The following is a 13,778-nucleotide window of genomic DNA, read 5'->3' as shown; positions in this document are numbered from 1 at the left end:
GTACAAAAAGGCAGAGAGGGAGAGGGGATAGGAGCGAACGTCCGGTTTCTCAGACGCCGAGGAATGCTGTCATCCAGCTTCCCAAGCGAACGCAGCGTGTGACTCGTCCGTGACGGAGTCCTTCTCCTCCTTCCTCCACCCGTGCTCTTCCCAGATGTGCTGTCTGCCGTCCTCCTCACGTCGTGATAATCGGCTCTGGCGCAGGATGCCCAGCACGACTTCCTCACCGCTCCCCATCCTCTCGCGTCTCGTTTTTGAGGCCGCGGTCTTCAAAATGTCATCCCTTCGGTTTTCCATCACCATATTCCTTCGAAGAAAATGCCATGAGGTCATCAGCTCCTAAACCGCGCTGATTTCACTACTGCGTCACCTACCCATCGACGGGTGCGACCCCCCCCCCCTTCAGGCCCGGGTGTCAGAACCAGACTTTTGGACAGGGTGCAAGCGTACCTCTCTTACGATTCGAAAGGTACGCGACCGTTCTTTTAAAAGGTGTCGTGCGGCTGACCACCGACACCCTACTTCCACCTAAACGTTGTTATTTGTGCGAACACACTGCGACAAACGGGGGTATATTATCCCAGAGATCAATTATTCCGGCTGAAGGGGATGCAAAAATCCATGCAAGTGAAAGAAATCATTCGAGGAAATGGACATTTTTTCTCAGCACGATGCCCATACAAGTGCACCACTCATTCCGGGTGGGTTTTCATGGAAATTCCCTCATCTGCACTTTTTACCCAGGCCAAACTCAGGGCACAGAGCTCCATCTAGTGGCAGAGGCAGAGACATCATTGAGCTGTACAGCCTCTCTGTTGGGGGGGGCTCATCAGAGGAGCTGCGCTTTTTATCAGCAGCTCATTATACAATGTAACAAGTTTTATTAGGGCAGTTTTTTTTGCATTTCCCTTTTGTTTCGTTACATTAAACACACTTTTGCCATTAGTCTGTACTGTAGGTCACTTTTTAGAAGAATACTCCACATTTTTGAGATCAGCAAGTTTTGGCACCGGGTTCCAAGCACTGAATATTCCAGTACCTTTTAGGATCTGATGCTTTCTAGAATCTTCCAATGGCTGTAAAGTACCAAACTAAAACTGACAGTCTAGAAAAATTAGTGGTATTTTTGTAATCAGTAAACTTCAACAAATCAAAATCAACCCGAAAATCGACATAACTAAGAACTTTGAACAATTTTATTACATTGTGTTATTAGCAGGCGGCTGCCTTTAGCTCCGAAGGTTGCCGGTTCGATCTCCCCTCCGGCTGTAGTGCCCTCAAGCAAGGTGCTTGTGCTGCAATTGTTCCAGTACCTTCACCTACCTACGTGACTAGTTGTGGCCCTGTGAAGGGCTGGGGCCCCCCCACCCTTTAGCCTTGTGCCCACTGTCTCCAGAATAGGCTCCCCGCAACCCCCACTTGGGACAAGTGATTGTTGAAATTGGTTGGTTATATACCTAGCTCATTTTTTATTACAAATTCTAAGCTGGCAATGAATCTCAATATGTGATTTTTTTTTTTAAATTTTTTTGGTTGGATGAATGCTTCTCTTTGAAGCAGGAAATGCAGTAACTTTGTTAAAACTTCCTTCTGTAACTTCATAGTGGCTTTTCTAGTGCCACGGCGGCTCAGTGGGTAGATCTAGTGCTGCACAGGGCCTGACCTTTCTACTCGGACCTGGATTTGAATAAAGCTCTTGTGTGGAGAGTTTGCATGATCGCCGTGTTCACGAGGGTTTCCTCCCCCAGACTAAAGATAGGGGTTTAACGGCAGCACGGTATTGCAGCGAGTAGCGCCACCACCTCACAGAGCCCGGGTGACATGAAAGAGTGTGGGTTCAAACGGGGTAAAGCTGACAATGAAAAGTCGAGGTTGTTGCAATGAACAAACTGACCTGAGACCAATGCCTGGAGAGCCACCTGAACAAGCTGGCACATGCTGCGAGTGTGGCCATGTTTCGCCCAGTGAAGGCCCCACTGTCGGTGGCACAGTGAGTAGCGCTGATGCCTCCCAGTGCCTGGGTGGTGTGAGAGGACGTAGGTTCCATACCCACTCACTCTGTGTGGAGTTTGCATGTTCTCCCTGTGTCTGTGTGGGTTTCTTTCTGGGTGCTCTGGTTTCCTCCCACAGTCCAAAGACATGCTGTTCAGGTTCCCCCATAGTGTGAGTGACAGGGAGAGTGTGTTCTGCTGATGTATGGATGAGTGACCCAGTGTATGTAGTGTACCTAGCAGTGTAAATCACCTTGGTGAATAAGGTATGTGGGCTCATAACACTATATAGAGTTCATTGGAAGCTGCTTTGGAGAAAAGTGTCTCCTAAATAAATAAATGTAAGTGGTTAAGGTTGATGTCTATAAAGCCATCTGGTAGTAAAAAAATCTCTCCTCCAACCACACATCCCGGTGCTGTGGAACTTGAAGGTAAAACAAAAGCCAAATGTTGGTTCGCCTGGAAAACATGCTGGGGGGGGGGCGGAATATACCTAATAATAGCAGTACACCAAAGACAAGTGTTTCAGGTTGAATCTGTGACTCCAAATTACCCCTGATGTGGGTGTGTGTTACATTGCTTGATCATATTAATTTAAAAAAAAAAAAAAATTTAAAAGCATCTGCTAGATGAATAAACACAAGTTAAACACCTTGATGCACTTTGCGTGCGTTGAAGTGTCTACGTAGACACGTGTCACCCGTACGGCTGTAAACACCAACATTCACACATGAGGAGCTCAAACGCAGTTTATTCAAAATACATATATTCTGCTCGAACGTGAAAACACACAACACCGTGAACGCGGCCGCACTGGGTCGGAATTACAGACACGCAGCAGCGGTCTCAAGTTAGGTACAGCACCTCCCGTCTCACCGTGGCGGGGCACTTCACGAAGAGAACTGACGTCACGCAACACTAATAGCGTAAAGCGATTCTTAAATTACAGCGAGCGACTGCGGGGCACCAGATATTCCTCGTGGATTTGGATGGCTGGAGCTACAGAGCTGAAGCATAAATACGGACGACCTTAAGGTCTCGGAGGGCTCATGTATATGGAGGGCTTCCAGATCCCTTTAAACCCCTAACACTCTAAAGGTGGGGGGGGGGGGTGGTTAAAAAAGTTCAATAAGGGAAATATTTACTTCATCTGAGTACTTAAGTGCTTTGGCCGAGAGCGAAAGTGCTCACGCGGCCCTGGCGGGACCGCAGATGGGGAATCCTGCCCAAAACATTTCAGATGCAGTCAGCGGAGAGCGTGCGCGACCGTGTTGCGTCGCGAGTTTGAGTCGGCGACAGATGATGCTCTTCATCGCCGCGGCGATCAGGGACCCTTCCTCTTGATGATGAGCGGGCCCACGTTGTCTCCCGTCTCCTCGTTGTGCTTGGTGTGCGCCCCGTCACAGTAAGGGAACTGGCAGCGAGGGAACACACAAGCGCGACACCGAGTTACGCTCCGCTATGCGAACGCACCGGCAGTTCCGGACGCACGCTTTTGAAGCGAAAGATGCCGGTTCGTGTCCCAGAAGGACCCCACCGTCGCACCTTTGCCAGGGACACCTGAACTGGCCCGGCAAAATATCCAAAGCAATGCACGATTTAACGGATTGGAACCGCAACAGGCCAACAAGTACGTGTGCAGTGCTGAAAGTGGAGCGGTTAGATCTGCTGCTTTTGAACCCAATGGTTGCAGGTTCGAATCCCAGCCTCGAGCAAGGTATTTGCCCTAAATTGCTACAGCAAAATTGCCCAGCTGTATAAGTAGGTACATAACTGTAAGAAGCTTAATACTGCAAGTCTCTGGTGAAAAACATCAGCTACATGAATAAATGTAAAATGTCATCGCTAGCAGCTCCTACGCATTCCTTTCCTCGAACAGCTTCAATACATCACATGCGTCACGTTGCGCGCGCTGCGTGTTGGCGGGTCCCGCACCTTTTTGGATCTCCAGCACCTGCAGAAGACCGCCTTGGTGCCGATGTCCTCCATGTCGAAGCTGTGCGCCACCTTGGCGCTGTCCTTGCTGATCGCATGGTTCACCTTGCTTTTACCGCAGCTCTTCCCGCTGAAGAAGCGGCAGAGGACATAGGTTCCCACACCGGCGGCCAGCGCCAGAGGCCCGAGGGCGGTCAGGTGACCTGCAAGGCAAACACATCGCCGGGGGCCATTCGGCATTCTTTATTTGAGAGTCATTCGCTGTTATCAAAGGCGGTCCAGATACAACGGTAGCTCCGGGGTCTCACGGGGCCTGAACGGTGACGCTGGACATGGGTTCGATCCCCACCCATTCCGTGCGGAGCCTGTATGCTCTCCTCATGTTTCCTCCTAAAGACGTGCGTTTCGGGTGAACTGGTCCTTCTAAACTGTCTAATTGTGTGTGTGTGATACTGCTCTGCTGAGTTCAGAGCACTGTACATTAAGTTGCATAAAAGGTACCAGTACCACAGTAAATGTTGTACGTTGCTTTGGAACCAAGTGTAAATGGTAACCAAGAAGGATCTGGAAATGAGCCACATGTCCTTGCAGCTCCCAGAGATGTAGGATACGTGTGCGTTCCTTCGCCTTCGCTCTTCTCTCCAGTTTGTCTCATACAGCTGTTGTCCAGGTGCGGTCGTACTTCTCACAGGTGCCGCGTACACCGCGAGGCTCGCAGTAACCGCCTTCGGTTTCGCGCGTCAGTCAGCGGGATGCCGAGCTGCGCGTTCAGACCTTTCGCGCCGAACTCCTCTCAAAGACCTTCTCCCCCGGGTGGCTATGTCACGGGACAGATCACACACAGCTATGTGGCAGCAGAGAGAAGCAGTGATAAGAGGAGGAGAAAAACCCGCACCCCTCCAAAGCCCTTGAAAACACCACCTGAGAGATTTATTTCTTTAAAAACCGGCCTTTACGCAGCGGTGCGTTAAACGTCCGGATGGAATCACAGCGCCTCCGCGAACAGCGTCAAAATGCGAGCTCGGGCTGGTTTCTGCGTCGACGTGTGTGACACGAGAGGAAAAGCAGCGGCGAGGTCAAAATGCTGCCTTGCAACGCCGGCGATCGCACGCCTCGTTCCTCGCAGCTGGGCTTTTCGGCGTTCCACGAAGCGGAGTGGCGGAAACCACCATATCGCGCGCAGCCACGTCTGGAGAAGTTTCACTCCGTTCAGTTGTTTTGCCGATGCCTTAACCGCTGACTTGCACGGCATAAAAGCGTAGAAACTGCCACTGTGTATGGACTCTATACAGGCGCACTGGTGCCGCAGAGCTACTCAGCTCTGGGTTCAAATCCTGCTTACCAAATTGTCTAGCGTGCGTGTTTGCCCTGCAATGGAGTAGCAACTTCCCCAGGGTCTTCCCTGCCTTCTTCCTTCGTATTGCAACTGATTCTGCACCATAACTCTACATGACTGGATAAGCAGTAGGTGCTCCGAAATGTCTAATATAAAGCGGAAACACATCTTCGCATTTAACCTGTTTTTTTTTTTTTTTTTTTAAAAAAGTAAAGTATATTAATTAATGGTTCACGTACAGCCGAGCCAGAAGACACACTCGTAACATGCAGCGTTAACACCGCAAATGTTACAGAGGCGTATCGTTATCTGATCGGCTCAAACACACAAAAAGCAGACTTTGGTCTTAGCAGACATGTATGAAACCTTGTATTCTGACTGGCTAAAAATGTTTACGTTTTTTAATAAACATGTAGAGTAACCAACGTATAGTCAACAACCGGCGGTTTCCAGGGAGACGGCCAATAGTGACCTTCTACAATATGATTATTTTTCTGTGCACATCAGGTGGTTACATGATGCTGCAGGTCAATCAATTATAAAAACTAACATAAGCCACTGCTAATCTTTAAGAGTAAATTAAGATGATTGATGCTTCATGTGTCATTTTTTAAAGAGTCACATCTTTTCGGGCAGGATCTCCAGAGTATGTGGGACCCAACAAATACTGTACGTTCATTGCACCTGTAGTGTAACAGTGGAGACAAATTCTCAGATTCTTTCATCTTCAGTACTTTAAGTGCCATACTGCTCAGGTACGGGCAGCACAGCGAGTAGCGCTGCTGCCGCCTCACAGTGCCTGGGTGGTGCGAAAGAACGTGGGTTCGATCCCCGCTCAGTCCGTGTGGAGTTTGCTTGTTCTCCCTGCGTCTGCGTGGGTTTCCTCTGGATGCTCTGGTTTCCTCCCACAGTCCAAAGACGTGAATGTTCACGTTCCCCCATAGTGTGTGAGTGACAGAGAGCGTGTTCCACTGATGTATGGATGAGTGACCCAGTGTAAGTAGTGTATCTAGCAGTGTACGTCACCATGGTGAATAAGGTGTGTGGGCTGATAACACTACATAGAGTTCGTTGGAAGTTGCTTCGGAGAAAAGCACCTAAAATAAATAAATGTAAATATTGATGACTGAACGCTGGGCCAGGCAGCACAAGGGATAGAGCTGTTCCCTTGTCATCTGAACGTTGCTGGTTTGAATCCCACTTGTGCCCTAATATGTGGATCAGGATACTTAGAGCTAGAATACACCGCGGTATAAACGAGCAATGTCATTCACGGATTTCACACTTGGTGTTCTGGTACCGACACGTGAGGCTGAGCACCAAGTGTGAAACGCGTGAACTGTGACTGAGCGGTCACGTGGTGCTGCGCTCGCTCTCGCGGACCACCGACGAGCCCCGGGTTCTGCCGTGTTCTTACGTTATGGTTCAGGTACTGGAACGGGGTTCGAGTGGGCCATAGCAGAACCTGTCAGAGCCTGCTAAAACTGAGAGATCGGTCGGAACCGGAGAGCACGGCAGCCGCGCCCCGAACCTGGGCTGGGTCACTGACTGGGCTCCTTCCGTCCAGCGTATAAGACTTCTTTTATATAATAAGTTACACAGATCCGTGTAAGTCCGGAACCAGATTACGGCTCCGCGTGATGCAGCATGATCGTTGTCCTAAATCCCTGTTACTGCACGATCGTAAATAAAGTCGAGATGCAGCCGGAGTCTGCGTGCGTGTGACTGACTCACTCACTCACTCGCGCCGCGGTGCTACATCATGATGATCATCATGATGATTTTGCAGCTCGACGTTTCCAGATGAACGCATGATAATGCCATAACTAAGGAAGGCGGCGCCCAGCGACGCCCGCCCCGGACGCACTGCGCACAGAAACGCGGAGCCTGTACCTCTGGAGAGAGAGAAGCCGCCTCGGAGGCCCGGCTTCGGCAGCAGCCCCCGCGAAGACATGTCCCGGTGTTCCCGCGGACGAGCGCCGCACCTGCGCGGACGCGAGACAAGGTCACGCGCCGAGTGCAGGAAGCTCGCGCCTGCGAAGGAAACGAGCGAATGTCCAGGCCCCCTTTGCGTCACCAATGCAGCGACCAATTAGAAGGCGAAGGCGAAGCCCCTCCCCCGAGGCGCTGACGTCTTTTATTCATTCTAAATCGATGCCCTGAACTGTTCGAAGTCGATGGACTTAAAGTTCGTGAGCGAAACACGTTCTGAATGGGGCGAGTTAATCTCTAATCGCTCAACGAAAGAGATGTAGCTCTTAGTACTTCATTGGTATTTTACACTGATAAATCTCCGTATAATGAGGTCATATATTCACGTCAAACATGGAAGCGCAAATGAACCGGCTGTTAACACCTCTTTGGTTGGTGCCAATGTTCAGCGGACAAAAATGAAGGTCACTTAAGTTACTCCGATGTGTAACACGAAAAAATAATATCCCTTCAACGCACGTGATAATGCATTACAACTGTGACCTAGAAGCAGTAACACATCCTGGTTTTATTCAATTCAAAGGGCTGTGTTCATACAATGTAACTGCAACCGAAACAGTAATACTTCCAGTTATTCGAGGCAAGTTACTTAAAATTCTGCCATTATCTCATAATGTATACAATTACCTGGAATTATCATAAAACATGTAGAGGGCCATTTTCTCCTCAAAAATCAACATTTGCTACATTGCTTATAACATACTGCTTCCACATGCTTTGCAACATTTTATAGGAATTTACTTTGCAACAGTTCCACAAATCAGTAACATCTTTACTGTGAATTGAACTATAACGATCACCTTTAAATGCAAAATACTTAAATCTGCACATAATGTGGGGGGAAAGCTAAACATGGTTTCATTTCTTATAACAAAAACTTCTAAACATCAATTTGATCCTGTCCACAGAAGCCCACAGTTTCAATTATTTCAGTCATGCTTAAGTTCAGAATTCAGACTTTAGTAATTATTTTATTACAGTTTAATCAACACACAAGCTCCACGAGCTTTCAGGTAATTAAATATACAGAAGTTGTCTGTCAAATTTATATCCCTCGCACAACCCAAGATAGCACAAGTTGACTGGAGCTGTTAGCCTCTAATTCAAGGATGGCCAAATGCAACCTACAGGTGTTATGGTTGGGGGGTGGGCACTTATTAAATGAATGTTTAAATAACTGGTGCAAAATCTTCAAATCCTAATGTATATAGAAAGACAGAATCTTGGTCATGACAATGAAAAGACTGGCAGGGGGTGGAGTCCTTTACAATTTTCCAGCAGAACAAAAAAAAAGAAAAAAGATCCAAAAGGCCTTTCGTTTCCATTCATAACTTAGGGTTTGTTATGAATTTAAAAGAATTCCTTAGAGATATATTGAAAAAAATAGCCTCCAGCTCATATTACAGTTGGAAGCACAAGAGGAAGGGAGGGAAAAAAAAATAAAATCCTTTAATCTGTAACTAATACCCCAGTTCTTAAAATGGCAAGGAATGCTTTTAGAATCATAAGCAGGTCCAATATGGGCTCATCCTGTAACCAAACAGAAAGCAAGATGGGGAAGGAGGTGGACTACGATTGCTGTTTCAAATATGTACAACGGCCGCCGGGCAGGCTCATGGAACAGGTGCGGAGGTTAGGGGAGGCGTGGCTCAAAGAAAGCACTCCAATGGAAACCAACAAGATTTGTTTTTCTATTTTTTCATTTTCTTTCAAAGCTCCCCTAGCCATAGACGTAGAGGTTTTTTCCTCCGTAATTCTGCACCCGGACTACATTGCATACTTTTGCGTCCATTCCCGAGCTATTCTGTTGTACCTGAAAATAAGGGAAGAGAAGAATACCTTTGCTGAGCAAACATGTACACTAAACTGAAATAACTGTAGAAGATATTCATTACATTCAGCCACTTTACTTACTTTTCCCTATCTGTCTTGTAGATGCGGGCAATCTCAGGCACTAATGGATCATCTGGGTTTGGGTCACATAGCAGCGAGCAGATGGACAACAGAACTAAAGAAGAATACATTAAGACCTACTTTTAAACAAAATAAACACTGAGAAATTTCACACACAACAAACTATTCACTGAGAACACAGTGAAAAGGGGTGTCTGGATACTGGTATCTTTTTCAGTTCTAACATACCTTTGGAGATGGTAAGTGCTGGGGACCACTGTGACCTCAGGATGTCAAGGCAAATGCTGCCATTGCTGTTGATGTTCGGGTGGTAGATTCTCGTGGTAAATGCTACCTGAAGGTGGAAGTCAGGGCGATGCACATATTCAGAGAGGAGAATACAGAGAGCAGCCAAAAAACAAAAAAAGGTCTTTGTAGTTACAGCCAGAAGTTCTTCCTTCTCAGAGAGCTTCCCAATTTTCACTTTATCCCTGACAAGTTCTAAAAATAACTCAAAAAGAACAAAGGTGCCTGCAAAATAGACTACATTTACAAACGGAGGGAAAATGAGGATAGTTTTCTGAGATGGTGTCATTTCTAAAAGGAAAACATGGTGAACTCATGAATAGGTCCACTGCTGTGCTTTACATTTCTTTTCTCACGAAAACCTTACGACGCCTTAATGAATATATTGTTTCCTGAACAAGCTGAAGCATACGAGGAGAGGAAGCTCACCTTTGGCGGTTTGAAGGGGTAATCTGTGGGGAAGTGAATAGTCAAGAAGAAGACACCACCCTGGTAAGGACTGTCATTCTGTCAAACAAAACCAGAACCACATCTCAAATCAGCAAAGCACCACAGCATGGCTCTGTAACTGAAAGCTAGTGTAGAAGTTTTACTTACAGGTCCCATAATTGTGGCTTGCCAGTGAAACACTGCAAAATAAGGGGGAAACAAACAAATGAAGACCGAAGAAGAAATCAAAGCAGCTGTCACCAAAGTATGAATTAACAGCAAGTTTCAAAAGTGTATCATTTCAAGCCAAAGACAACAAATCAATTAGAATAAAAATGGATGTAAGGGTTTACACCTAGACTAAACATCCCACCAGGTGAACACATAAGAATCAAAGTTAAGCTATCACTACCATGACACACCAGCATCCGCCAACTTTCCCTCAACCATGTGAATCAATGCACCAAAAGGAGTGCTTTTGCAGTCAGCCTGGGAGGAATGCAATGAGGTGGACCTTTCAAGAATAGTGTCAGGAATACCAGACTGGAATTATCTTTCTCACTCTACAGTGATGCATTCAATGCAGGGCATAATATGCTCTATAGTGACAAATTCATTGATACTATGTGGTGCATCTGGATATTATGAGCAGCCAAATCCAACAGCTACCTGGTGTAGCATGATGGTTAGGGACATGGACTCAACTTTAAAGATTGTTGATTTCAATCTGAGAGGGGAGGAGCTTCTGTATTTTACTTGTTAAAGGAACATAACCTGAATTGTGTTGCATAACCATAAAATACCAAGCAGCAGGACTGAAGCTTTGGCTAAGCATAACAGTTATGTTATCGCTGCTTGTTATCAAAAAGCATGCATCCTTCAGTTTCGCCATGTGACATTACTTCTGTGTGGACTTTGCCATCCTGGATAGGATTTCAGAACCACCAAGTGGGGTGTCTAGCGCTCCAACCAGTTCCTACACACTACTGCTCCTGTCTATTGGATTCACAACAAGGAGGTGCCATGATTCATTCAAAGCTCTACTCTCCAGATGTCACAGTGCTGAAGCTGGCATGAACAGGCAGATCAGACTGTGGTGCCAAGTAACATGCCACCAGGCCTGCAGAAAACCAGCAGCACAGAACTGTCCAGCACTCCCTGCATGCATTTCTCAAAACCTTCAACAGCATCTCACCACTACTTATGCAAATGGAATTTCTTTGATCTTCAGGCCATTTCTACATTTAGCTTCCAGAGATTCAACTTCAGAGATCTGTATCTGTGACTACCACATGTACAACATCTAATTGATTTATCTAATAATAATGTAGCCAAAGCTATGAAGCAGTTCTTGAAATACAATACTTGCCTTTAATGTTGACAAAATTTTTTACATCTGCTTTTCTGCTAAAGTATACAAAGAAAAAAAAAGCATCTCATGTCAAAAGACTTTGTGAATGCAAAGCATACTTACTGTCATCACCGACTGGTCCGGCAGAGCACTGAGCTGGAGGGTCACGTGCCAAGTCATTCAACTCCTGAATATGGAAAGCACAGTAAAATACTGTCATATTGAAATACGATATTGTATAAACTAAATTAGTTACATTTAATTTTACATTCCACATAACTTGCAGGTTATAGCAATGCCACATACAGCATGAAAGGGAAAACAGGGCAAAGATAACTATTCATTCCTATACTTAGTGATCGCAGTTCAAATACTAGAAGGAAACCAATTTCTTAAGCCCTCCAACTGCATTAAAATAATTAAAAAAAAAAAAAAACCACTCATGAAAATTTTCTGTACTTATCAGAACACTCATGCCAAGACCACCACATGCATTTGGCTTTTCCAAGAGCAACTAATGAGGAAATGTGTTTTAATTGTATTTAAATCACAAAACACACATTTACTGGCATTCAGGTATTACACAGAACAGCTCCCATACCTGGAAATAACGTTGGTTAAACGCAAACGGCCTGTGAGAAGTAACTACATAGCTCTGAAATTCCGAGAACCACGACAAGAGCTTCACGGGACGACAGAGGACTGGAGCATCAACTCATACTGACACGCTAGGATGAAGACACCTGGACTGGTGGCCTAAGGCTCAACTATGTTCCGCAGCTTGTAAAACATGTGGGGGGGGAGGGGGAAAACACACACACACACACACACACACACACACACACACACACACACTCCACTCAATAACATAAACTATCACCAAGTGATGGTAGCTTGTAGTTTTGGGTTTAGATCCAAGTCATCTACTTTAGCAGAAAAGGACAGAGAAATGATTGATTCTGTGTGTGTGTGTGTGTGTGAGAGGAGCGTGTTAGGAAGGCATCGACCCGTCCATTTCGGAAAAGGCACCTGGACGGGGGACGGTGGCTGTGCTCCCGTTTACACTGGTACACGGAGAGATTACCTTGCCTGGATCATGCCATGGGTGTCACTTCCCACTTCACCTTAAGCGTCACACAGAGGAACGTGACAGGTATCTGACAGACAGATCACCGCTCCACCCGAGGCGGAAGACAAAAGCAGTTTCATCGCCAGCAGCCCATGATCGTGATGATGAGGGTGGAGGAACGGAACAGAAGCGACCCCGTTTCTGGGTGTCGGGCCACACTGTCCATCACACTTCCCAGCCAGGCCAGTGGTGGCAGATCAGGCCCATGATCTACTATCTAGCCGCTCCGTCCGTGCTGCAGGCTGGGGTGTGGGCCGGCCGGGGAATCATGGACGAGGGTGCGAATATTAAAATTTAAATTTCCGTGTCTCTTTCTTAAAAGCTCACCTTACCGACCGACTCCTTCAACGAGGACTCCCGGCGTTACCTCCGCTTCGGCCCCACCGCTAGCTAACTTTAGCTAAGCGGCTACTCTCTCTCTGCTGCTTTCGGCACAGCCTGGTCGACGCTACAAAAGGGCTATGGTGGTGTTAGACACAGCTAGGCGCGAAAAGAGGCCGAGTGTCGATAATGTGAGGAATGAAGGCACCGTAGATTGACGTGCGCCGCGGACTTTCTTCGTGGAGATGTCACGCAGCTAGCTAGCGAGTTAGCCGCCGAAGCGGAGCCGAAGGGCCCGGGCCGAAGCCCGGAGCGGAGGAGGCGCGCGCTGCCCGCACGCTCACTCTGTCACCGGCCGCACTGGCTGCTCGCGACACGGAAGCCCCGGCTTCCGAAAATAAGCCCTCGCTCACCTGTTAATATCCCCCCAGAGATTATGTAACAGGGAAGAAACGGGGCTTTGCGGAGGGTAGAGCGCGGCGGCGGAGTATTTCCGACGCGGAGGCCCGCCGTTCACTTCCTTACCTTGTGAATTCTTTTCAGAGCCATTGTTGTGCTCGTGCCGCTGTCACTGGAAACGTGTTTTATTCGGCTAAAATGGCGGTTTACTTCCCCCCTCGCCGCTTAGCGCTGCGCTCTCTGGCCTCGAGACAGAAAAGCAAGCCCCTCTCTCACGGGAACGTCGCCGCTAACTCGCTGAAACGAGACGGGGCCGGTCGACGTATAAAAAAAAATGTAAAGGCGAAACTGAAAGACACCGGAGTTGGAACCGCGGTCCTTCCTTCCTCCCGCAGCAGCCGCTACCGCATCACTCCCTTCGGTGGCGCTCTAATAGAAGCCTTCCGCAGAGGCTCGCGCGACCGCCAACGCGTCGGACGCATGAGCACTCGCCCAACGTGCTCTGCGCGCGCCGACTCAGAAAGGGTTTTGTGTTGGGAACCCACTGTAGTCAGCGCCATTTTGAATCTCCAACACAGAAGGAGCCTAGCAGCAGCGAAATAGCCCTTTGAGCCAAAATGGTTTACCCTCATGCTATAGTTTACGCGAGCATAACAATGCAGAGGATTAAGACTTTTCGTCGTAGTATAGAATTGC

General features: G+C 47.4%; 2 protein-coding genes across 2 annotated transcripts; both read right to left on the bottom strand.

Moving 5' to 3' along the window:
* Positions 1–2,726: 2,726 nt before the first annotated feature.
* On the bottom strand, positions 2,727–7,316 carry LOC108922876 (CDGSH iron-sulfur domain-containing protein 1). Its single transcript, XM_018733284.2, has 3 exons — positions 7,156–7,316; positions 3,927–4,129; positions 2,727–3,405 (listed from the first exon to the last, which is right to left on the bottom strand). The coding sequence occupies exons 1-3, from the start codon at positions 7,214–7,216 to the stop codon at positions 3,316–3,318; spliced, it is 354 nt and encodes a 117-aa protein (XP_018588800.1). The 5' UTR covers positions 7,217–7,316; the 3' UTR covers positions 2,727–3,315.
* Positions 7,317–7,750: 434 nt separating this feature from the next.
* On the bottom strand, positions 7,751–13,547 carry ube2d2 (ubiquitin-conjugating enzyme E2D 2 (UBC4/5 homolog, yeast)). The gene is made up of 7 exons (XM_018733793.2): positions 13,209–13,547; positions 11,357–11,420; positions 10,051–10,082; positions 9,883–9,960; positions 9,397–9,502; positions 9,169–9,262; positions 7,751–9,067 (listed from the first exon to the last, which is right to left on the bottom strand). The coding sequence occupies exons 1-7, from the start codon at positions 13,230–13,232 to the stop codon at positions 9,022–9,024; spliced, it is 444 nt and encodes a 147-aa protein (XP_018589309.1). The 5' UTR covers positions 13,233–13,547; the 3' UTR covers positions 7,751–9,021.
* Positions 13,548–13,778: the final 231 nt, after the last annotated feature.

This window comes from Scleropages formosus, chromosome 13 (genome assembly GCF_900964775.1).
Source record: "Scleropages formosus chromosome 13, fSclFor1.1, whole genome shotgun sequence".
In the NCBI taxonomy this organism is placed as follows: domain Eukaryota; kingdom Metazoa; phylum Chordata; class Actinopteri; order Osteoglossiformes; family Osteoglossidae; genus Scleropages; species Scleropages formosus.
This window is presented reverse-complemented; position numbering and strand designations above follow the sequence as displayed.

Coding starts and splice junctions, on each gene's coding strand:
- LOC108922876 (XM_018733284.2), bottom strand. CDS start 7,216: ATGTCTTCGCGGGGGCTGCTGCCGAAGCCGGGCCTCCGAGGCGGCTTC. Junction 4,130..7,155: donor CGGCTTCTCTCTCTCCAGAG/GTACAGGCTCCG, acceptor TTTGCCTTGCAG/GTCACCTGACCGCCCTCGGG. Junction 3,406..3,926: donor GGTGCTGGAGATCCAAAAAG/GTGCGGGACCCG, acceptor CCTCGCTGCCAG/TTCCCTTACTGTGACGGGGC.
- ube2d2 (XM_018733793.2), bottom strand. CDS start 13,232: ATGGCTCTGAAAAGAATTCACAAG. Junction 11,421..13,208: donor CTCTGAAAAGAATTCACAAG/GTAAGGAAGTGA, acceptor TTCCATATTCAG/GAGTTGAATGACTTGGCACG. Junction 9,068..9,168: donor TACAAGACAGATAGGGAAAA/GTAAGTAAAGTG, acceptor CCTTATTTTCAG/GTACAACAGAATAGCTCGGG.